We start from the raw sequence: 24,024 nt of genomic DNA on the forward strand, positions 1-24,024 counted from the left end.
TACTCTCAATCCTCGTTCTCGGGAGACGCTAAATGGCGGACATACTACCGGTCCTGTCCACGGTCCGTCGAGCGTTCCTCTGCTCATTTATTCTACATACGGTTTTTTTTAAAGACGGTAGTTTTTCTTGGGGACCTTCGACGCAAAAAATTTGGTCTGTCTGTGCTTTTGTCTGTTTGTCCACTCTTAATGGTCCCTGGTATTTGAAACGGCCGACCCCATCCGCACCGCCCACCAATGTTGCTCAAGATTTAGCGTTCATACTTAAGCAACTTTCAAATCAAAAGCAATTATTGCGCATGTCTGGGGCACCATAACAACACGTGTATGTTCTGCATGTGCGTCTTTTACTAGAAAAGGCATACATACGTAATTTTAAGGACCGTAGCGCTTATCACGCTGTGCTGACCATGCAACGCTTGCAATAAAAGGCGAGTGTTTCCAACGCTTTGCTAAGACGAGACGGGGGTGGCCCCTATATATACTCGTCGCCTTGCGTTCTACACCTTATCACCTCTGAGACGGGCGCGCACACTTGTCTCAGAGCTACGCGCTTCGTTTTCCAAGAAAACTGCCAGATGACGCTCATGGCTCACATGCGACCTGACTTGATGCGCTCGTTCGCCTCCGCTGCATGCTCGAGGTCCTCTAACGCAGCGCCTCCAGAATACCACTCACCAATTTTCTTGCGCAATCATCAAATAAATGTTTTATTCACTCTTTCCACACGCCAGACTATCGTCTTTCGATGACATTTGCACATTAACATGCAGATACGGGGCCAGTTTTTTTCTAGTCAGATATGTATACTCTCGATTGCATTTAAATTCCTTCTCATTTTGAAAGAGATCTTCGCTGATGCAGCATGGCTAACTGATTTGCTTAATTCGCAGGAGGAGGGAAGCTCTCGGCTCAGTTACAGGAGCGTCACGCGTCGGTCATCAGCAACAAGGAGTGCGAGGAGATCTTTGGACAAGTGCCTAGCTTCTCGGCCACCGCAACCATCACTCAGAGCATCGTGTGCGCGCTCAACGAAACGGGCGTCGATTCATGCCAGGTAGGTGACGCATGCAGTTACGTCAGAGCCACCGTTTCTCGTATGTCTCGTGTTTTAACTGTGAAGCTTTTCTTAGTTAACTTCGGCGACTTTTAGCGTATCTATCTATCTAGCCGCTTACGTTTGGGTGCTCTCGTGGTCACCCACTTAACTTGGCGTGAACCAAAATTAGCATGGGAGGTTAAGATGGTTTGACGAATATGAGGCGCTGGTCAAAACATGAATAATGTCACAATCGCGTCGCGTACGTCGTCTAACACTTCCCGCCAGACAGTGGCCCATTCCCACGGGTGGGTATGTGCCACTGGCATGCGGATATGTGTCACAGGTGATTGACACTCAGTATGTACCCAGGAACGACGAGAACACACGGGGGCAATTTTAACGCGTGAGCGTTAAGAAATGTCCGACATCGGTAGCGTAGACCCGACGACAAATTTTTATTGTACCAGTATTTCTTCAGTGCAGTGAAGCGCACCTGTTATAGTGTGCAATCATGAAATGTTAGCGTGGAAAACGAGGCGAAGCATTTTACGTCGTAGTTGTATGTGGCTAGGCAAAACCTAAACTCGTCTGTCCTATGTACGTGTGCTAAGAAAAAAAAAGGAACGCGCCTGCGACAAGCACCAATAGCTTACCAGCGAGCGACCCTATGCTGTTATTGTTCCCATCATGGCACGCTTTGTCGTTGCTTCTTCAAGATCGCACACGTCTAAAACGAGTTGCGTGGCATGTACACCAGCGTGGCAAAAAAAAGACACTAAAAAAGGAATTAAAACTAACCTATTTAGGAATTATTTTTTCCTGCGTACAATAACAGACTGGAACAGCTTACCTTGCGAACATCTTTCGAATTTCGATGCTATTGCACGATTAAGATTATAAGCGTCTTGTCTTTTTTTGTTTCATTCTTTCTTGTTTGGTTGTTTTTTCTTTCTTTTTTCTCTTATTCCACTGAACGTGTACGTGTTTTGTTTATATCCCAACTTTTATATGGCTATCGCTATTTGGTTCCATACTTACAATGTTGCTTCCTTTTTTTATATATCGTTCTTTTTTTTTCCCATTCTCCTTCTGCTTAGGTTGGGCCTACGCTTTGGCCTACAGTATGTAATAAATAAATAAATAAATAAATAAATAAATAAATAAATAAATAAATAAATAGTGTAATGTCCCACACTTATTTATGTACGCATACAGTGGTTGTACCACCATTCTTGCCTTAGTAAAGGTCCCACTTCGTCATACTTCGGAGTGCTTCCCGTTCGGAAGCTTCATGCTGTGTGTGTACTTACATCGCTTTGTGCTGCAAACTCTGACTTGGCATGACGAAAACCCTATAGCCAAGCCAAGCCAAACCTGTAAGTCTAAGTACCCTGCCATCTTCTTGCAGGGCGACGCTGGCGGACCCATGCTGGCTCGGGGCCCCGACTTTCGCTGGTACGTCGTGGGCCTGGTGTCTTTCGGCATCGGCTGCGGCGGCCGTTATCCAGGAGGATACACGCGCGTCACAGCGTTCCTCGACTGGATCGCGCGAAACAGGCACTGAACATGCCTGGTGGGACGAAATAGGCCGAATAGCCGCTGGATCAACCTAATTATTTCAGCCACCACTATATACGAACGCAGGTGCGCGATGGTTACAAGCAGTACAGCGGAGCCTGCTTGGTTTGCATGTGCTGCGCATACTGTCGCACTATGCCAACGCTTTAGTAAAGAACACTAGAATGTAATGACAAATAAAGAAAACGAAAATAAGGCTCTGGCTTCATCTTGTCATGCTCAATAAGCATCACTTATTGGCAACCAACGTTCATGCCATGGACAACCATACAGGTTGACCACGTTCAGTAATTATGCGCAGAAAATCACTAACACACCACCATACGTGCGCGCATATTTTTAAGGAAGCAAAGCTTGATGTCGACGCCCTTAGGACCTCTCCGTTGGTCGAGTCGAAGAGATACAAGGCGGGGGGTAACTCACCGAAAGTAAATATAAGAACTATAAACACTTCTTAGAACGCAATAGCAGGGGCCGTCGGCGACGACTATTGGCAAATACTTGAGTGGTCATAACCTTGCCTTTTCAGCAATAACTGCACAGGTCTGTCCGAGTAAAAGTACTGTAAAACTTTGCGCATTGGCTCAGTTGATTCGGGGTGAGGTAGGGGCAGGGGGCACTTCCCTTTGGCATTGATACGAATTTTTGGGTTCTTTTTTTTTGCAACACGGAATATACAATTTTACCACCGTAGCTGCCGTACAGCTACACAAAGGCCCATCTAGTGTAAAACATAACACGGCCAAAGTAAACAAAGGTGCAGCCAGACATTGTGAAAGGGGGGAGGGAGTACCACTCAATGTTCGTGTATGTGTGCACGTATAAGTGCACGTGCACATGTATGCACTGTCAAAGAGCAAACAAAAAATTACAGCATATCTACGGAGTGAATGCTGATGAGCTCCGGAGGGTTTTATCGGTAGAGCGTGAATCTGTCCATCCGTCTGTCTGTCTGTCACAGAGTAACTGTGCATTCTCCCTACAAGACCAGAGTAGAGCATAGTTCCGCTATCTTGCCTAGTTAGCAACTATAGTTACGGGGTGAAGCCTCGCTCTGTTTTGTGTGTCACCCATCACCAGTCGACGTGTCTGGCGTGTCAACGACTGGCGAAGGAAAAACAAACACCGGTTTTCGGGACTGTGTTAAGCAAGTTTAAAAGCACTGTTTAGTCTGTCTGGTAACGCAGCCCACAAAGGTGTAGCGTATCGCCAAGTAACACGCACTGCCGCTTCCGCATGGTCAATTGGCGTCCGCTATGGAAGATAAGCAACAACTCACAAACACAAAATATAAGTCCTCCGAGATTTCAGAATCGCCCCACTATGCCTACATCATTATTTCAGTATGTTTTTCAAAAATGGTGCCGTATGCACGCAAATACTTTGCTTTCAAAGCTTAAGGACGTGAATATAAAGCAAAAAAAAGCACCAGTTCGTAGCTAACGAGCTACTGAGCGCACGACGGTCACTTGATAGATTTCAGGTGGATGGCGACCGCTTTCGGTGGTGCGGCCTGTGCACAAGCTTCCCCGCAGTTCATGGCTGCTAGCAGCGTTGAAAACAAATGCGCTACTCTGCTACCTAAAGGAAGCCTATACAGTTAATCTAGCAGCGATGGTCACTCTGTGACCTCTTCTGGACTAACTATACCACTCATAGGTTGGCTTCACCGCAATACACGTCGACAACCACTCGAAAAAGTTATGGGCTTTATCACCCATGATAAGGCTCAACTTTTGTCTGACGTCCCACATGGCAGCGTCGGTCAATCTGTGCCCTCTTCCGAGCTAAATGTTCCTCTGATAGATTGGCTTCACTGCAATACACGTCAAAAACCACTTGAAAATTTTGGAAGCTTTATCACCCGTGATAAGGCCCAACTTTTGTCAGGCGTCTCACATTGCAGCGACAATCACTCGGTGTCCTCTTCTGAGCTAAGTATTCCCCTGATAGGTTGGCTTCACCACAATACACACAGAAAATCACTCGAAAAAGTTGTGGGCTTTATCACCCATGATAAGGTTCAACTTTTGTCTGACGTCACACGTGGCAGCGTCGGTAACTCTGTACCCTCTCCTAAGCAAAGTATACTGCTCATAGGTTGACTTCACCGCAATACACGCCGAAAACCACCTGAAAAGGTTGTGGGCTTTATCACCCATGATAAGACTCAACTTTTGTCTGACGTCGCACATGACAGCGTCAGTCAATCTGTGCCCTCTTCCGAGCAAAACGTTCCCCTGATAGATTGGCTTCACCGCAATACACGTCGAAAACTACTCGAAAAAGTTGGAAGCTTTATCACATATGATAAGGCCCAACTTTTGTCTGACGTCACACATTGCAGCGACTAGTGCGTAGCTTTTACGCAGCGGCAAACGGGTGCAGCCACGTTTCACCACGTGATCTAATGGCCTTCTCCTTTCCACCTTCACCATCGTCGACTGCTGACCGATTCGCCGCCGCCGCTCTCGGGTTGATGGCCAGCAGAATGGGCGCCGCGCTTAGTTGGGTGTGGTGGCGCCATCTAGTTTTACTTAAAAAACTAGCTACAAAAAAACATGGCCTCCAAAAATGCGGGCACACGTCTTTAATCTCGGAGGCCGTGAAAAAATAGACGAGTTTATACGGTTATGCCTAAAAAGCGCAAAAAGACTTTTTGAACCATTCACGCCATTCTCCATTGTAATACCAAGCGGTTCTTGTTTCCCTAAATCAAAGTTGTAATGCACGGAATGTTTTTATTTTTTTACTGCTGCCGGTTTGCTTCATCGTCATCAGCATGACTACGCCCACTGCAGGATAAAGGCCTCGCCCACGTTCCGCCAGTTAACTCTGTCCTGTGCTTACTGCTGCCACTCTATACCCGCAAACTTCCTAATCTAATCTGCCCTCGTGTAACTTTCTGTCTTCCCTTCCCCCGCTTGCCTTCTCGTGAAATCCAGTCTGTGACCCTTAATGACCAGCGTTTGATTATTAGTGATTTATTGTCCGCCTTTTGAGGTCATTGGGATCGTTTCGATATGTCCAACTAGTGGCGCATTTGGTGTATATTTACCTTCATTTCTCGATTACTAACCCTACTGCTGACAACATCCATGTTTTAGACGTTCTCAAACATTGATCGTTCACTCTGGCGTACATTTGCCTTCCTTACAAAGCGAGTCAATATCCGTATTACCCATGTCGACATTCGATCTGTCCGTACGCACTCATATCTAGCAATGCACATTTTCGTTAAATGTGGGACCATTTCAATTTAGGTGTACACAACTCTGAATTGCTGACACGTTTAGAGAGAAATATTACATTTTACCTCGTAGCCGCGCTGAGAATGCGAACCGAGCCAAGCTTGGTTAACCACCCTGCCTTTCTTTATTGCTTTCTCTCTCCCCCTCTCTCTCTAGGACAAAAAAGAAAAAGATACTTACCATCGTAGCTCCTGCTTCTGGCTGAAATCGTAGTCAAATCGTAGAAAAGTCGACGTGCACAAGAAAAGGCTCACCTTAGAGATTTACCAAAGACAGGGCTCAGGATATTTTTATTTGCTTTGCAAGCAAGGTGCGCTCACGAACACATCAGCTGCTGCATTCAATGCAACAATTGTACATAACTAAATCGCGAAATGTATATGTGGCCTCTTGGAGGCAATGAACGCGATTAACAGTCTCGGAGCAGGAACAGTCGATGTACAAAAAGCTGACAACAGTTTTACTGGGGGAAATATTCACGCCGCCCCACCTCGACGAAACATGCATATTGATGCAAGACAGCTCGTAGCTTCTATGACTGCAACAAACTTTGTAAGATTCAGTGGTGCAAACATGTTACCTAGGCAAGTTTATAGTTCACGCACAGTCGCTGTACATGTAAAACCTACAGAAAATGAGCGCCCGAGTTCCAACCTTGGGACAAAGCCAAACGGGCTTCTGCTTCAACTCTGAATTCTGCACAAATAAGTGCAATTAATGAAAAACCTGAGTTCTAACCTCGACACAATACCAAAGGCGCTTCTAATTCAACAAAGAATTCCACTCAAATACGTTCAGTAAACAAAAGGCCATGATTTTAATTTTGGTACAATGCCAAATGGGCTTCTATCGATGCACGACACTATGAATTCTGTGAAAACAGGTTCAACGAATGAAATGTTCGAGTTCTAACCTTGAGAGAAAGCCAAACTGACTTCTATCGATGAGGCATGACGTATTGCCACCTGGTGTTCTGTGCCAGTGAACAGTGTATATTGCAATGGCGTTGCGCCTTCCATACCGGCTGTGTTGGAGCCGCTTGGGACGGCGCTGCCTGGAATAGTTGGGGCCGTCATCTCTTCTGAGAGAAGTCCGAACTCAGGGTCCAGTTCATGGATCCTGCGGCTAGCACGGTGAACAGGCGTAACCACCGGTATGGGGCTGGAGCTTCTTGTACTGGGAGGGGTTTGGTGCATAGGGTACCCAGCACTTCCACCAGTTGTCACGCGCTAAGAGCTCGAACGAACGTACAAAGGAACGCGACTGTCCAAAATCTCAGAGACAAAGAAGGACGTCTCCGCTGGCACGGGTTGCTCGTCTTCGTCTTCCTCGTTCACCGGCACAGAACTGACCCACTGTTCACTGGCACAGAACACCAGGTAGCGCGTGACAGTATCCTGTGCGAATCCGTTCAAGAATAGAAATTCTCCTAAGTTCGAATTTCGAGTAAATGCCAGATGGGCTTTCTACCGACACTAATTGAAGAATTTTCAACAAACCAGTTCATTAAATGAAAACACCTTGATACAAAACATTGGGTAAAGAAACGGGTCCTTCACTTGTTGAAGCGTATGCCCATAGACAAAAAGCGAACAATCACTTCAGAGCCCTATATCCAACCAGTATGGCCAACATAAAGAAAAAATACTTCTCAAAGGTTCTACACGACTTGACACCATTAGCGGGTTATGGTCGCTGCCAGGCACACTACGTATGAGAACCACAATGAGGAACCAACTGCACTAAAAGTAGGTTCCATCCATTCAGAAACCAACAAGAATGTAAAGCATCTTCAAAATTGGACGTTGTTATGAACTGAAAGTGCGCACGAACAAGCACGTAGTCCGATCTGTTAAATCTACAAGAGGACACAATGTAAATAACTGTTATCACATGTACAAACATTTACAGATAACACGACATGTTTTTCGACACTTCGGCTCTCTATTGAAATGGCCTCATACACATCTGAGAAACAATTCTTTCAATAAAGGGCAACTTGCTTCACTAAATTAAAATCGCTTCCTGTTTAAACTAGAGAACAAAAAAAGCTCTACATTCGGTAGACGGTCAAGCGAAGGTGATTGAAATCTTTTTGGAGAACACCCACACGCAGAGAAGACAGTGAAGGGCATCCAACAATCTTTTAGAAAAATGTGAAGACTTGACTGGTCTAGGGTCCCCGGTAGAACGATCAGGTCTTGGGGCGATGTCATGGATGGTACCGATGCGAAGAGTGGGCTAAACCAATCTTCTGCGTCAGCAGCGAAAACACGCGGTGAGGCCCTGAAACGACACGCGAGATGCGTATTAGTATAATTTCGAGTTATCTGAAGACAGGTAAGCTTTACGATGTCAGCCAAAGTTTCTACAAGCGGGCCATCTCTATCAAGGTATAGCAGACAGGCATAAACATGTTTCCTGGATGACACGTTCGCTACTGAAATACCCGACAGTATTGTCAATTGCAGTCGTTAGGTACGTGCATTTAGGCTTTTTTTTTCTTTTCTATAGTTGTTTGTAGAATTTTAAGTCGCTTGACAAGTCTTTTCGAGCTTATTCACGCTTTTCTTGCAAATAGTTACCTTTCTGTTAAATTTACTAATAGCAAGCTTGTTCACTAATGACGAGCTTGTAGATTACTGTCGAGTTCTGCGTTGAAACTGACACGTTGATAGAACACGCGTAGCCGGGGGAGGGCAGTGGAAAGCTATGAGGTTTTTGTCCCTATAATGACTTGTGTTTGGGCATGTTTATATATATATACCAAAAGACATCCCCCATACATTTCGCTAAAATTACAAACTTTAGCATGTGAAGCGCAAGGATATGGCACCGCTTGTACCGACCTATTCTCTGGAACAAGCACTTTGAATATTAGTTCTTGAATGCACCACTGCTTCATTTAGACGCATACCCCATGATGCCGTACCCCATGACGCCGCGAAGTTTTATTGCAGAAAGGCTTGAGAGGCAAATATGATAAACACGCTCGCATTAGAAGAGTCTAAGACACTGTTTTTGTTGCCTTGTTTTGCTGTGCCCTTGTTTGCATGTCTTCTAATATAGAAGTGTTATCTAGAGAGCAACTTAGTTTTACCACTTAAGACGTAAGCACAATAAGTTAAAGTAAACAAGACTACTATTGAACAATTCTGATGAGTATGGTTAATCGTAACACTCATCATTTGAAAACTAGAAAATGGAACAAACAAAGTGACAGTACAGATTTGTTTTTGTTTAGCAAACAGGACTTTCTCAAAAGGGATACCAGTAAGGCCCAGTTGGAGTGTCGCAAGAGCAGTTGCGACACTCAAACACAAACTTAAGCTTTACTAATGGCCGCATAGGCATGCAAATCTAAAGGCGGATAATTTGAGCAATTGAATTACATATACATCAGCTGCTGAGTGTGTCCTTCAGGGCAAGACCAAGGCTGAAATTACACGCCTCGAGTGTGAAGGATGGGGTTAAAATTTAAAGAAATTAAGACTGTTCTTACATTTTAAATTGTCAGCAGCTGCATGCTGTCCACCTAGATCACGCCATCAGCGAAGCACTACGAAGGTGCCGGATGGTGCGGGCGTACGACGAGTGATGCCCCAGGTGATCTCAGGAACGGATAGCTTTGGAAGCAGTCTGCAGGAACCAGCTCTACGTGCTTTTCACGGCTGGTGATGAAAGACAGACACGAGAAAGTTGCGACACACGGTGAGAATGTTAAGCACATTTAAACAAAATAACACTACCAGTCTTATGAATGTGGCACTTACGAACAGAATTCCTAGGGTAGCAGCAACATGCCGTCTGCCAGGATAACTCCATGAGCAAAGCATGCAGTGCGAAGGTGTGGCAGTAAGATGAGTGATGCCCCAGGTGATCTCAGGAGCGGGAATCCTTGGAACCAGCTGTATGTGCTTGTCGCGGGTAGCGATGAAAGACTGACACGAGGAAGCTGCAACAACACGCGGTGGTAATGTTAAGCACATTTAAACAAAACAACAACAAAGTTCGTATGAATGTGGCACTTACCGACAGAATTCAAGGGGTAACAGCAACATGCTGTCTGCCAGGATCACGCCACTAGCGAAGCAGTACGAAGGGGTCGGAAGGTGCGGCCGTACGACGAACGATGCTCCAGGTGATCTCAGGAACGGACAGCTTTGGAAGCAGTTTGCAGGAACCAGCTCTACTTGCTTGTCATGGGCAGGAATCAAACCCCCGACACAAGGAAGCTGAAAGAACACGCGGTGGGAATGTTAAGCATATGTAAACACAGTCGCTGTAGAAGTTGTGCGTACGTGATACATACAAAGATTACGGCATGGCACTTGTCGAAGTCTCTTGCTGACAAGTATCAACCGTTGAATGTAAAGACGCTGGTGACACGGCAATCAGAGTAGTCTCCTCGTAGTTTGAAGCTGGACAGTATTTGATGAACAGAATACCATTCGGAAATGGGACATCTGCAAGCCCTGCTGTAGCTGAATGGGTGCAAAAGCCGTTAGTTAAGCAACAGAAATAAAAAAAAGAAAAACTTAGCAACTCACGATCTCCGGAGTAGTGGGCTGCGATCCATATATGATCGCATGGACTCCAAGAAGAGCCTGGAAGTAAACCTCAAAAGTGCACAGTAAGCGTAGCACAGCGAATAAATATCACGAAGAACACAGCAGCCAGGAAAACAGTGATTCCCCAACTCTGTTGAATCAAACACTGGCAAGGTGATTCCGGATGCACTTTGCTTCGGCGAAACCACATTTCGCTCGAGCGCACTATAGTGTCGCGCGCGGGCTACTCGACACGAAATAATGGTCGCTTTACAAAGTCATACGGAAAGGGGTCAACCAGTCTGGGATACCACTTCCGTCTCGCTTGCGATGTAACGACGGATTCACGTGTTGATACTCGCGATGATTGTCATGGTCTTACGTCGACGTATGGCTGTCCGCGGCGACAAAAAACCTGAAACGTTCAAGAAGTATTTTTTTTTAGAAACATGAACGTGGGAACAAATGGTGTACTCACCGTGACGAGGTTCGCACGCGTACGCAGACCACGTTTCGAAAGTTCGACCAAAGTGGGTGGTATATGCTCGGTTCAATCAAACGCTCGCGAGCCGGCCAATTGCGGATGCACTTTGCTTCTGCGAAACCACATTTCGCTCGAGCGCACTATTAGTATCGCGCGCGGGCTACTCGACACGAAATAGTGGTTGCTTCTCAAAGTCATTCGGAAAGCGTTCAATGACGGTGACGAAATCGAAAAAGGACACCATGCAGTCATATCCTGCCAGTCGTGTTCGCCGAGTGCTGGTGCTCAAAGGACTGCATGCCATGCTCAGACGTCGATGTATTGAAGTCCGTGGCGACAGGGAACCTGGAATGTTCAAGAAGCACTCTTTAGAAACACGGGCGTGGGAACGAACGGTGTACTCACAGTGAAGAGGTTTGCACGCGGACGTGGATCATTCTCCGAGAACTCGACCGAAGTGGGCAGTGCGTCCACCGAATTAAGCGAGATGCGAACGACATCATTGGGCAAACAGAATGCCCATACGCGCCCTCTCGAGTGCAACAAAATGGACCACTTCCATTGGCTGCAGAAGGAAGCTGCGATCTGCAACCTGAAATTCAGCAGCATTAACAAAACTATCGAGCTAGCGAGGTAATTCCGCATGCCGTTTGCTTCCTCAAAACCACATTTCGCATACCACGAAACGACACTTTGTTACTCGTACAGTGCACGAAACACCAAATTACGAAATAGTGGTCGAGGTCACAACGTCATTCGGAACGGGCAAATGTCCGTGACGGAACAGAGAGGACGGCTATCAAGCTAGCCTGCCTAGTGTTAGCTACCTGCCTAACTGCGGGCTGAACCTGAAGCTATATGCATCGCCACACCATGGACACGGCCCGTCCTCTCAAGTTCCGTCGCGGAAAACTCCCGCTACGTGGCCGCAGCCCGCCCAGAAAAGATTCGGGCTTAATTTTACGACCAACTTCACATAACTTTTTGCTATCGTAACCAAGATGCCCGACACGTACCAATTCGAGATACTTAACTGACACTCTAAGCTGCGTACCACCCTCGCTAGCTCGAGGACTCGCTAGCTGTCTTACAAAACGTGGCGCAAGGTTAGAAACCGGAAAGAACGCCGACTCCCTACTTGTTGTCCGATGACCAAGCACTCCGTGAAGGGTGGCCCCGCTGGTCCTCGGAGATATGTCCACAAGAATCAAAGTTCTTTGTCCAAGCGCGACCGACGGTTGGTAAATGCGCACAACGAAAAATGAGTCCACGGCAGGCATGACTTGCACCTTGTAACGTCACTTGTCCGGCTTCAACGGAGTGGCATTAGCGTTAGGCATATGGTAACTTTGTGAATGAGACCAGATTCAGCGTAATCGCCGAGCGTCGAGTGTACCCCAAAAGCTTGCGCAGGGAGCGAGAATTGTCACGCTGGGGCAACTCGAGGGTCGAAATAAATGTCCGTGTCAAGTTGGTAGGCTCTCCGGCACATGTCGGGCAGCGAGCATGCAGTCTTCAGCAGGAACTCATGCATTGCGGCATTCTTCGAAGTCTTGGGCACGAAGCTTTTCGAAACGTTCCTAACATTTTCATTGTCCGTTGGTTGAGGCCAGTTCTTCTAGACTGCAGACGAAAGGTAACTAACACGAGTGCACATCGTCGTCAAGTACAGCCACTGCCAGCACGCGAATACGACAGCAATGCGCCGCAGAGCTCAACCGACAAACAACGTCGAGGGAACAAAGCAAAATGGCGGACCCAGCGCCCACAAAGGCGCACTTCGACATGAGGATCATGATCCCATGATGCTCGGCGCACGCGTCGATACTCCTGAAAAACTTTTGCCGTTCAAGCATTGGTCAATCTTGTCTTTACGTCACTGTCGCAGTGCGCCACGACGCCCTTGTTATCACAGTGATCAGCGCGACTGGCAATGTTGAAAGGAAAATCTCAAGAAAAGAAAAGAAAAAAGGTTGCGTTATCATGCAGTGGCCGAGCATCAAATGTTCCGGCTTCTCTTGTGTTCTTCGACCACCAAACTGCGTAGTTAGCGCTGTCGTCTTCGTTTTATCCAAGTAAAATGCGGAAATCCGCGGAAGCACTACGTCAACGCACGATTACAAAAATGTAATGGGGGCGTAGCATTTATTTTCAGTACTTGCGCGCAGAAAGCCTGCTTTTGGTTTTTTGAGAAAACGAATATGTTGTCGAACGCATTAGTGCGACGCCACCTTCATATTTACGATGGTACAATGAGCCTGAGGGTTGCCAAACGTTCGGAGTTAATTTAATAGGGAGCCTATTTTACGTGTCACAATCCACTGATGAGGCACGATGACAGTAGCTGTGCCAGAGTCAATTTTGTGGGCGTAGATAGAAGAGCAGAGGACCAAATATTTGCGGGCGCGAGTGTTGGTTTTTTGTGTGTACCTATACGACAGAATTAAGTTCCAAGAAAAGGTTTGGTCAAGCGCATGCCCACAAAACAAAATTTTGCAGTGTTGTTCTATCATATAGCGCTGACACAAAGAAATGTCGCTGTTGCGTACGCTATAATCTACATATTTGGGTGGCTGTACCAGCTAACTCGAAGAAAAGCAACCAAGACGATCGAGACGAAGGCAAGAGGTGTCGACTAATAAAGCTTCATTTGTTCTAGCGTGAATAGTTACTACGGAACAACTTGCACGGTGATCTAGCGGGTATACATGGTGCTCCACTGCTGACCAGAAGGTCACGGGTTCGATGCCTGCCATGGTGGTTGCCATTCGGAGGAGGTGAAATGGTTGAAGCCCGCGTAACGTGCAACGTTAGTGCACGTTGAAGAACACCAGATGTTCGAAATTCCACCCCGCCGCGATGCTCTATGGTGGCTGAGGTACTCGGCTGCTGACCCGCAGAGAGCGGGATGGAATCCCGGCTGCATTTTCGATGGAGGCGAAAATGCTGTAGGCCCGTGTGCTCAGAGTTGGGTGCACGTTCAAGAACCCCAGGTGGCTGAAATTTCCGGAGCCCTCCACTACGGCTTCTCTAATGTTCATATCACGGTTATGGCGCGTAATACCTCAAGTATTATTATTATTATTATTATTATTATTATTATTATTATTATTATTATTATTATTATTATTATTATTATTATTATATTGCAAAAATACGTGCACACAAACACTGCGAAAAGATCGTTACGCACTGATTTCGCCTATAACTATGTTATGCTGTGGATGCTTTGTAATGTGTTCGACGTTTGACACTCTTAACAGTACTCTTTTTTTTTTTTTTAATGAGGGTAAGGAGGGCTTTCGTGCATACCGCCCGCGATATTATTCGCGCGCCTTAGCTTTACCATAGGCATCCTGCACGTGCTCATTATGAATTCCGCTGACGCGGCATTACGCGAAAACTATGGTTTTGCCCGGGGTTTTACCCACGGAAGCAGTTGCCCAGCCGAAGTTGTTGCCCCCACCGACCCACGTGGTAGCATTCGGCCGAATATCGGTTTCCTATTGAAACACCTGCAGCTTGCCGCGCACGCGTCTTGTGTATTCAACGACGCGGACGATTTTTTTTTTGTCGAAGTGTGCTACATATTCGGCAGTGTGCGGAATATGCTGTCGTAAGGCTGCATTTCGCAGGGGGTCATTGACCTCGGCTGCGGGGATACTCTTCCGGTAGTTCAGGACGGCTCTCGCCCATTTCATGCCAGCGTGCAAAGCCATAAAGGTGGCGTGCCACCAGGCATCGGTCTCTAGTGCAGTGGCCTGTCAGCAGGTTCGCAGGGAGGTCGTCATGGCGGCTTGGAGCACCGTCGTCGTAGTCTCGCTCGTGTTTCTTCACCACAGCCGTTCGTATTCAAACTCAATCTATGCACATTGCTGCTGCCAACGTAGAATAAGAACCAAGAGATGCATACGGGATACCACTCTGTTGTGGAGGAATTCGGTTTATTTTTCGCCGTAGACGTACATGGAAGCTCACCGAACTGTTCGCATTTCGTCATCATGTATCATTTCGTAAAGTTCACGGTTTTAACATCACCCCGGTGACTCGTATAAGGTTGCATAATGTTACGTCGTCAACTATAGTAATATATTCGCACATCCAGTCTTCAAGCATTGTAATCTACAATGCAAATATAAACTATCGTAAGCGTCTATATTTCAGTTCTTGTACGTTTGATACATATATACAGCAAGTGTGGCAGCCGTGCGTTATGTTTTAACGTGGATTAATGAAGCTGCTCTGACTCTAGGAAATAAATGCACAATATTTGCGTTCTTCCCAGGTGATTGTGAAGTCATGTCCTCAGAATCGGCTGCCGTAACGCTTTCCAATGACTTTCTAGGGTCCTTGATTGACTATCTGCTGCATATCAAAACATTTTAGCTTTGGCGTATGCCTTGTTTACGTCATAAATGTTCGTACTTTGCCGATAGTCTCGTTTTTCTTAGCCGTCTTATGATTCCTACAGTGGATTATTCTAACAATGGAAGACATAAAGAGCGTATCCGCAGCCACTATAGTCATCCACAAATAAAGCGACAGAATCAAGAGAAGCCACGATGTCAAATGCTATTGACCGCGTATTTACAGGAGGTTTTCAGGGTCCTACAATGGGAATATTAAGGGATAAGGGTTAATCAAAAGTATCTTAGTAACCTGCGATTCTCTGATAACTTTGCATTGATTAGTAACGCAGGGGACGAATTACAACGCACAGTTACTGAACTGGACTCGGAAAGCAGAATCGTTAATCGTAATATTAACATGCATAAAACTAAAGCAGTGTGCAACAGCATCAGTAGAGAACAGTGCTCTGCAATGGGTGGTGAGACACTGGGAGTCGTAAAGGAATATGTCTAGTAACCGCGGAGCCAAACCATGACAGTGAAATGACTAGAAGGATAAGGCACCTTCGGCAAGCTTTCTGAAATTATGAATGGTATAGTCTAACATCCCTCAAGAGGAATAAAAGCTGGATCTAACCTACGGAGCAGGAACCTCAGGGCTTACAAAGAGGGTTAAACTTAAATTGAGGACGAGGCAGCGAGTGTTGTAAAAAACAATAATAGGTGTAACTTTAAGAGACAGGAAGAGAGCAGAGTGGGTGAGGGAACAAACGGGGATTAAGGACATCATAGTTGCAATCAAGAAAAAGAAATGGACATGGGCATTCGTAGCGTGGATTAAGGATATCATAGTTGCAATACGTAGCATGTGGACAGGATAACCGCTGGTGCTTAAGTGTAACTGAGTGGATTGCGAGAGACAGCAAACGCGTAAGGTGGTGACAGGAAATTACGTGTGCAGATGAGATTAAAAGAAGCTTGCGGGTATAACGTGGCAGCAGGACGCACATGCCCGGGTCGATGGGCGGAATATGGGAGTGCCCTGCAATGGGCGTAGTCAGGTTGACGACGATAGTTGAAGATAATGATCTCATCGTCAGTGCACTTTGCAAAGTTTCTTTCATGTAGACTTGAAAGGGACGTGGGTTTTCGGGCTCGTTCGGCAGGCGCAGCGAGCGAGAGTGAGCTGCTGTCCAACTTCAGGCGCTGCCAGCGGGTGTGCAACCGCGTGCTGAGCAACACCAGCTTGCTGGGCGTCGTGGTGGGCGTCGGCGAGAACCTGCAGAACGCCACGGCCACCGTGGGCACCGGCATTCGTGGAGGCATCCAGGGCGTCGCCACTGGCGTCCGCCAGGGAACCGCCGCGGTCGTCGAGAACGTCCGTAAGAACATACAGGTGGAGATGCCTTCTTCGGCGTACACGAATGCCCTAAATGACATTACTTAGGTCTATTCTTGATCATAACTGTTCCTTCGTCGTTAACATCCATAACATCAACTCTGTCATGCTACACAATTTTTTTTTTGTAGATTGATATGTGACCAGCCTGTTACACGTGTAACCACTGCAGGCGCTGCCACCACTTGGCGACAGCCGCGCAGAAATGTTTAGGAACTTGATGATTTTTTCATACATGCACGCCGTGAGTAGCCAGGGTGTTTAGCATCTAACACTAGCTCCAGTGATAACGCTGGAATGCTCGATCAGGCGTATAATTAAAAGGCCGACGGACTGCGGGATAACAATGGTCACTACTGTGATCACCACTACCGGACTATACAGCATCTATTACGTCTACTTATAAAGTTTCATTTCCTAAGCACTAGTTCGCCCATTGAATAGTTTAGTCTTGAACATCTGGACTGCCGCCAGTTTCACCGTCACGATCACGTCACAATGCACAGAATAAAAATGAATCCGTATCGAAGCTTGATCATTAACTTGCATAGAATGGACAGCCGTAGCTCGGGTCTAGTCGATTACGGCTTGTATTCCCTGCCATAAACAATCGATGAAATCACTCGAGGCATTTCTTAGCTTGCGCTTCTGGCCCGTACGACCACACTGTATAATATCAACGTGCTCTTTATGAAACGCTCAGTAGACGTTGTTGCACTAGGGTGGATCAATCGGTTTTATGCCGGTTATCACAATCATGCGCAGGGTTCCTCCCTCCCTCCCTCTCCCCTCTTCAAGGGGAGAGGGAGGGAGGACGAAGGTTCATCCCAGCGCTCTCCTCCCTATTAAGTCAATGTATAGGGCAGACTTTACCACCCCCGCCCCCTTACCATCTTAGGCGAGTATAGAGGGCGCGTCCGCCTCACACAGTGCACTTTATGATGTTCCTGCTATGCATTGATACTGCTTCTTTGTTCACACGCTGTGCCGAACTCGTTTTGCGCAAATCGGAGTAGTACACCCGTGGGTGTAGCGGGAGGCCGACTGTTTTCTATAGGTTACACACATTTTATGAAATTCAATGAAAATACATTTAAAAAAATGAAACTACCACAGGCAAAATGCTTACGGTACTTTTTTTTTTGGATGACTGCGTGTATACCTGCAAATATGCGCAGGCTGTCAGGAACGGGATCCGGCCGAACAGGTACCCGGAAGACGACTACAAGGAGAACAGCCCAGAGCCTCCACCATCCGACGAGCAGTTCTACGTGGTTCCTGCTCCATGACCCCACCGCAAGGAGGCTGAGTCCCAGTCTTCTTTTACACAAGCCAGCTGCACGTCTCATCACATTCACTCATACTCTTTGTACTTATAGTCACGAAATGCTAACCACATCCAGCACAAAACAACCATAAGTATGTGCACACATAATGCACTTCATATATAAATATGGTTGATGGGGCGAGTTGGCGATACATGACTGTTTTGAAATGAGAGTGCACTACTTGGACGTGGACAGAAAGACGGGGACAAGCGCTTGTCCCTGCCTTTCTGTCTGCGTCTAAGCAGTGCGCTCACGTTTCAACACAGTCGTGCACTTAATAGCCACACTGTGAAATAGTTTCTTCGTTGTCACTAGTTCCCGTTATTTTCATGTAATATAATTTACGGTCTTACAGTTATGCAGAAGTCAAGTGTTGGCAATGCCACAGGCGTACGCAGGCTTTGTTAGGGGGAACGAATTCAGTATCACCCAAGCGCCCCCAACTCACACAAAAAATATGGAGCATACAAACTTGTCATTTATTAATGTGCTTCAATGTTAAGAACAGCGAGTATGATTTCGCAACACCAGTGTGCGTATACGGAGGTGTTCAATTGTCCATCTTGGGTGCTGTCACGGGGAAGTTCTGCGGGAACGCTGTAGTGATGGCGCTTGAAAATGCTTCCGCTTGAGACATGTGTCGTCCACATTGTATAAATAAAGGTCGTCAACAAGCCGCTATACTATCGATGTTCATTCCACACTCGGTTTTGTGTTCAAGACGGCGTCTACAATGCGCCGGACAAAGTCCCTGGCTCGGTCACACGACCTGAACGCCTGGGTGCAGTTTTGGCCAATCCATCCTTTGCCGATGGCTCCCAAGAAGGAGTCGGGCAGCTCAGCAACGCCACTGCATTGTTGGGAAACAAAAAGAGAGATAGAGAGAATACATTTAGTGATAATATAAAAGAGTGGCTAGTTGAACGTTTGTAGACATTAAAAAAATACGCATTATGGTAAGAATTACGTGCTGAATCTTTTCTGCTGGTTACCAGGTTAGCTCCTTAAGGCGTGGGTCTATCCATCCCTTGTATGTATGTATGTATGTATGTATGTATGTATGTATGTATGTATGTATGTATGTATGTATGTATGTATGTATGTATGTATGCATGCATGCATGCATGTATGCATGTATGTATGCATGTATGTATGTATGCATGCATGTATGTATGCATGCATGCATGAATGCATGCATGCATGAATGCATGTATGTATGCATGTATGCATGTATGCATGTATGTATGCATGTATGTATGTATGTATGTATGTATGTAGCCACTGATGGCACATACCCGCTCTAGAATGGATATGGGCCGCAGGGGATGCGAGATGGGAACTAGATGAACGCACGAACAGACAGACAGATGCATGGACGGACTCACGGACGGACGCATGGACAGACGCGCGGATGATCGTGCGGACGGACGGAAGCACGGACGGGCTGACGGACGCTTCGCTCCACTCATCATAATTCACTCAGTAGATATGCTGTGATTTATTTTTTTTTTTCCTTGTACTGTGCTACCTTCTGCCATTTTGATAGGGGCCGGGACGACCGGTAAAATCGGATAGAAAGCCTACGAGATCAAGGGCTGTTTCGAGACTTTTCCGTTCGGGGAAAGGCGCGTGCGCCGTGGGGAAGGATTGTGGACTGCAGGAAAAAAACATGAAATAATCAGCAAACAGAGAATTCACCGTTAAATTGAAAGCAGCATGAGGCGATGAATGGTTGAATTGCGCACCCTTTTGTTCCCGATGGCGTCCAATGCCGCACGCTTGTTTATCTTACGCTTTTGTTCAATGTTATAGAACATTCCCTGTTTGATGATGATTATCGTCGTATGATCCGCGCCTACCAGCTGGGAGGGATCAAAATATCAAGAAAAAAAATTCCGCGGATCCCACGTACCTTGCCAATCGATGTTATGTGAAGAATGCGCATGCTGACCGTGTTGTAATATTTTTTTATTGAGCAAAGCGGTTACGAAATTGCGTTAAAGGCATGTGCAAAGACACGCAGTGACATGGGTTAAACAGCCGCATATATACGGCTCAGCACAGTACTGGGCTAACATGTTTGATTGTTTTTTTTTTAATACAAGTTGGCTGAAACACGACTTCGGCAGTTGCGCAAATGCGTTTGTTACCCTCGCTGGTAACTCGCAGAATGTAGGCACGTGCCGCGCGAGTGACTTGATTGCGTGCAGAACCACGTGAGGAAGGGAAATAGTTGTGTTTATCCGGCTCGGTGTATGCTTGATGTCGCTAACACTTCGCTGAACACACACCACGACGGCAAACACATGCACAAGTTTTTGGCAAATTCTGGCCCGCGCTTGCATTTTGCAGCCTAGAGATAGGCTTATGTGTCGGTAAATTCCCTGCGCTGCGGGCTCTCATTGTTGTATAAGAGGGATTGACTGTGCTCCGCTGCCAGGCGGCGCCGGTGAGTACGTTCAGACAGTTATCCAGCATATATATGACAGCTTGGTGTTTACGTGGCACTGCACCTTACTACGCAGTTTTCATAGTTAAATACAGAAAGAATTCAATACTTTCGAGAGCTTTGCTATATTAATTCGATAAGGTCCGCGCGTGTGACCACGGGTACGGCGAAGGCCTTGAGAGGGGTCCAAGCGGATGACGTCACGTGAATACCACTGCCGGTAGTTTTTCTCTCATGTCATGGCGATTGCCATCTTTGGGTATTGTAGGTGCTAGCATGTCGAGCAGCTGCGCTGACAAAACGCTTTACAGCAGCAAAAGCAAATCTCAGGTCAAATCACCAAATCGATAAGTAACAATTCATAGAAAAGAAACATGATGTGTGGGTGGGATAGATAGTGCACTCACTTCATCATGGCCGCCATGTGTTGAATACTATATATACGATGAGACATCTTCTGCGACGTCACGAGAAGCACAGATTGCCCGTATCAATGGCGGGCCATATAATTATTTTTAGGGTTCAACCTTCCAAAACTACGATATGATTATGAGGGGCGCCACGGTGGCAGGCTCCGGAAATATCGACAACCCGGGGTTGTTTAACTGGCACCTAAATACGTGCCTCGAGCATGTTCGTCTCCATCGAAAACGCGACCAGGATTCGATACCGCGATCTTTGGGTCAACTTCCGAAAGCCATAACCACAGGGACACCATAGCGGGTCATATATAGTGGAGTGCCTTTAACAACTGCTGCCGCCTCAGTCACGTGAACATTCTTTTGTAATCGAAGTAGGCAGGCGTAACGCGCTGGACAAAACGTTCGCGACTGGAGGCCCTCGGTCGTCTCCTCCAACGCCGAGAATTAACCGCGGTCTCAAAACTGAGCTCTGACGTTTAAGTTTAACAGACAAAAGAATAAAAAAATGCACCACATCCAGGCGTTAGACATCACCGAGAGAGGAGGTACACAAACAATTGCAGCGATATAATAAGGCTTGCAAAGCACGCAACGTACACACGACGCGTTAGTGAATATATAGGGAACAAAAAAAAAACTTTACCTCATGAATTTGTTGGCGAAGGACGCTTTGAAGGAGCTCATTCCCATCGCGTGCGACACTTGGCAGAAAAACCTCTTGTAACATTCCATCTTCTGCATCTTCACAGCTATTTTCAGCGTCTTGTAAGCCATGAGCTGGAGAAACATTTCCTGCGGAGTTCCGTACAGCGTCCTCGGTATCCGCACTTGGGGCAGAAAAGAATCGGTAGAAGAAACTGAAGGGAAAGAGGCAAATAAATTTTAATAGAACCCGACCATGTGCTATCCTCGTGATATCAGGACTTTCTTTTTTTTTTTGTATATATGCATCTTGCGCATGTGTGAACGTTGACACAGTTAATGCGACCTGCCAGATCCCGCAAAAAAAAAAAAAGGAAAATATGCGCCCACGGCAGATGTTTTTCGCGACCTCAGATGCGCCGAACGCAATTAATTTGTACCCAGATGTCACCTACAACATAAGCTATGTTCTGTACAAACGGACAAATTATTGTTAATTTATCGTGCTAACTTTTGATAAACTAGTCAAAGTAGGTAATTTTAGGCATCTTTGTAAACATGTGCTTCGTGCAGAGAGAACGCAATTAAAATAAACACTGAATGAGTGACAATGGGGCCGTCCAGCAGGCCCACGAAGCGGCCGCCAGGTACTTCCTGTTGGTCCCTACGTGGGAGACGCCCGCTAAGCGCTAAGTGCGTCCTGCAGGACTGAAATAAAATTGTTTTCATTCCATTCAAAGTGGCAATGCTTTCAACTCACGTGCTTTACACGATACGTAGCAGAGTGGCGTTGCCAAGTAAACCAGCACTGCCGGCACAACAATCTTGTAGTACGTTGCAAACATGTCGAAAGTCGAGCGTCTTCTGTGGCGATGCTCCTAGACGAACGGCAGGCTTTCTTGCACTTCAGCGTTTGCTCCAACAAAACACGTGGCTAAAAAGTGAGGCTGAAACGAACGAAAGTTTGTGGTGTTTTGGGCGAATGTCTTTTTTTTTTTGTCTAGGAACACAGTAGCTTATCTTTAGGAAGAAAACAAGTAAAATGATGATTTACCTGTCGGATCGAACGACTTCAAACATGAGGCGGTGTTGAAATGACTTCGGAATACCCCTCGGAGAAAGTCAGAATCGAGAAGTTTTCCTGAGTATAGTACGCACGGCGTTTTGCTGGCGACATAAAATGTGAATCACATAATAAAAACGTGCTGTTTTCTGCGAACGACTAGAGGGCACAGCTGAGCCCCTCGTTATGACTAGTGGACATCTTCCGTTCCCTTTCCCTCTCTCTTTTCTTTGATGCTCCTTCAAGACACGTGCGTACTTAAAAGTACGTGCGTGGCTTAGTAGCATGACAATGCAGACAATAGACAGTTCTGCTTCAGTGTGAACTGAGGGTCATTCTTCAATAAGCTAGCGCTCGACAACAGGTTTTCACTTCAACGGTTGCCTCTCTGAGCGCAATCACTTCCATTTGTCAAAGCGGAACAAATTAAGAGCCCAACAACAGGATGAAGTACGGATGGATTGGTGTGGCTGTACCCTTTAGATCAGGTAGAGTTACTGTATATGCTACCTTTAGGTACCTAAAAGGTATCATATACAGTAACTCTAAGATCAGGTGGCGGCTAACGCCACCTAGCCGAAACACTTAGTGAACCAACAACTAGCTTTTTTTTTCCCCTTTAAATAGTGAAACTGAGGACTGGCACTTCGCAGTGAAGGGTTTAATTTTCACTCGTGCCTTGACTTTAGCCACTAATCATATAACCTCCTTCTAGTTAATTCTACCCGCTTAAAGTCTATTTTGGCCTCCATGTCCCTAAACCCCAGTGCTTTGAAAAACTCTGCGCCATCATCCTGAACTATAGGGTGAAGCCCTTTACAGAACATTATCAAGTGTTCACCAGTTTCCTCTTCCTTTCCTCGCGCACTGCATACCGTGTCTACCCTTTCGTATTTGACCCAATATGTCTTGGTTCACATTACTCCCGTCCTGGCTTCAAACAGTAGAGAACTATCCCGAGTATTATCATACATCGTTTCTTTGGCAATTTTCTGCTTAAAAGTTCGATATATCTCTAGTGCGAACTTCTTAATCATGCCGATTCTCCGCATGTCAGTCTCCGTTTCCTTCACCTTCTTCTTAACCAATAGTTCTTTTTGGTTTGGCCCCCTGCTGTTCTTTAAGTATTTAACCGTCAATTTGCTGGTTCACTTCTTTCATTTTGTATCGACATTATTCATGTACAAGTAGCTGAAAACCTTCCGAGCCCAACGCTCCTCCCCGATTTCTCTCGATCGTTTCTCAAGTTTTATCTTGCTGCTAGCCTCCCTGCCCTCAAATTATGTCCATCCCATATCACCTTGTACTCCCTGATTTGGTGTATTCCCGTGAGCTCCTAAAGCAAGCCTACCTTTTCCACGTTGCTTAATTTTTACACACGACTGAGTCAGCGCTATGTATACTATGCCCTTTTCGTTGCGTCGTTTGTTCCTATTCGTCATGCCGTCGCAGCCCAGTTCAGTACCC

General features: G+C 46.3%; 3 protein-coding genes and 1 long non-coding RNA gene across 6 annotated transcripts in view; 2 read left to right on the forward strand and 2 right to left on the reverse strand.

The window, feature by feature from the left end:
• The window catches only part of LOC119170136 (transmembrane protease serine 9), a 37,327-nt gene extending 34,511 nt beyond the window's left edge, over window positions 1-2,816 (forward strand). Inside the window, exons 12-13 of the mRNA XM_075885903.1 lie at window positions 894-1,057; window positions 2,451-2,816. Of these exons, the coding sequence (XP_075742018.1) occupies window positions 894-1,057; window positions 2,451-2,606 (320 nt within the window). The 3' untranslated portion in view covers window positions 2,607-2,816. The remainder of the gene's footprint in view (window positions 1-893; window positions 1,058-2,450) is intronic.
• Window positions 2,817-6,126: 3,310 nt separating this feature from the next.
• On the reverse strand, window positions 6,127-12,668 carry LOC142776210 (uncharacterized). Its single transcript, XR_012887377.1, has 6 exons — window positions 10,422-12,668; window positions 10,184-10,355; window positions 9,904-10,106; window positions 9,645-9,826; window positions 9,374-9,542; window positions 6,127-8,157 (listed from the first exon to the last, which is right to left on the reverse strand). It is a non-coding gene; the product is annotated as an uncharacterized LOC142776210 (long non-coding RNA).
• Window positions 12,669-14,667: 1,999 nt separating this feature from the next.
• On the forward strand, window positions 14,668-18,662 carry LOC142787915 (uncharacterized). Of its 2 annotated transcripts, XM_075884757.1 has the most exons (3): window positions 14,668-14,749; window positions 16,421-16,650; window positions 17,832-18,662. In XM_075884757.1, exons 1-3 carry the CDS (start codon window positions 14,695-14,697, stop codon window positions 17,940-17,942), a joined length of 396 nt encoding a protein of 131 aa, XP_075740872.1. In that variant the 5' UTR covers window positions 14,668-14,694; the 3' UTR covers window positions 17,943-18,662. The 2 variants fall into 2 exon arrangements, with proteins under 2 accessions (XP_075740872.1, XP_075740871.1); XM_075884756.1 differs by lacking the exon at window positions 14,668-14,749 and having other exon boundaries at window positions 16,235-16,650.
• Window positions 18,440-22,851, reverse strand: LOC119169284 (uncharacterized). Of its 2 annotated transcripts, none has more exons than XM_075884755.1 (4): window positions 22,549-22,851; window positions 22,255-22,441; window positions 21,496-21,679; window positions 18,440-18,831 (listed from the first exon to the last, which is right to left on the reverse strand). In XM_075884755.1, exons 2-4 carry the CDS (start codon window positions 22,337-22,339, stop codon window positions 18,675-18,677), a joined length of 426 nt encoding a protein of 141 aa, XP_075740870.1. In that variant the 5' UTR covers window positions 22,340-22,441; window positions 22,549-22,851; the 3' UTR covers window positions 18,440-18,674. The 2 variants fall into 2 exon arrangements, with proteins under 2 accessions (XP_075740870.1, XP_075740869.1); XM_075884754.1 differs by having other exon boundaries at window positions 21,496-21,709; window positions 22,549-22,802.
• Window positions 22,852-24,024: the final 1,173 nt, after the last annotated feature.

The sequence above is a fragment of the Rhipicephalus microplus genome, chromosome 2, assembly GCF_043290135.1.
Source record: "Rhipicephalus microplus isolate Deutch F79 chromosome 2, USDA_Rmic, whole genome shotgun sequence".
NCBI classification, from domain to species: Eukaryota; Metazoa; Arthropoda; class Arachnida; order Ixodida; family Ixodidae; genus Rhipicephalus; species Rhipicephalus microplus.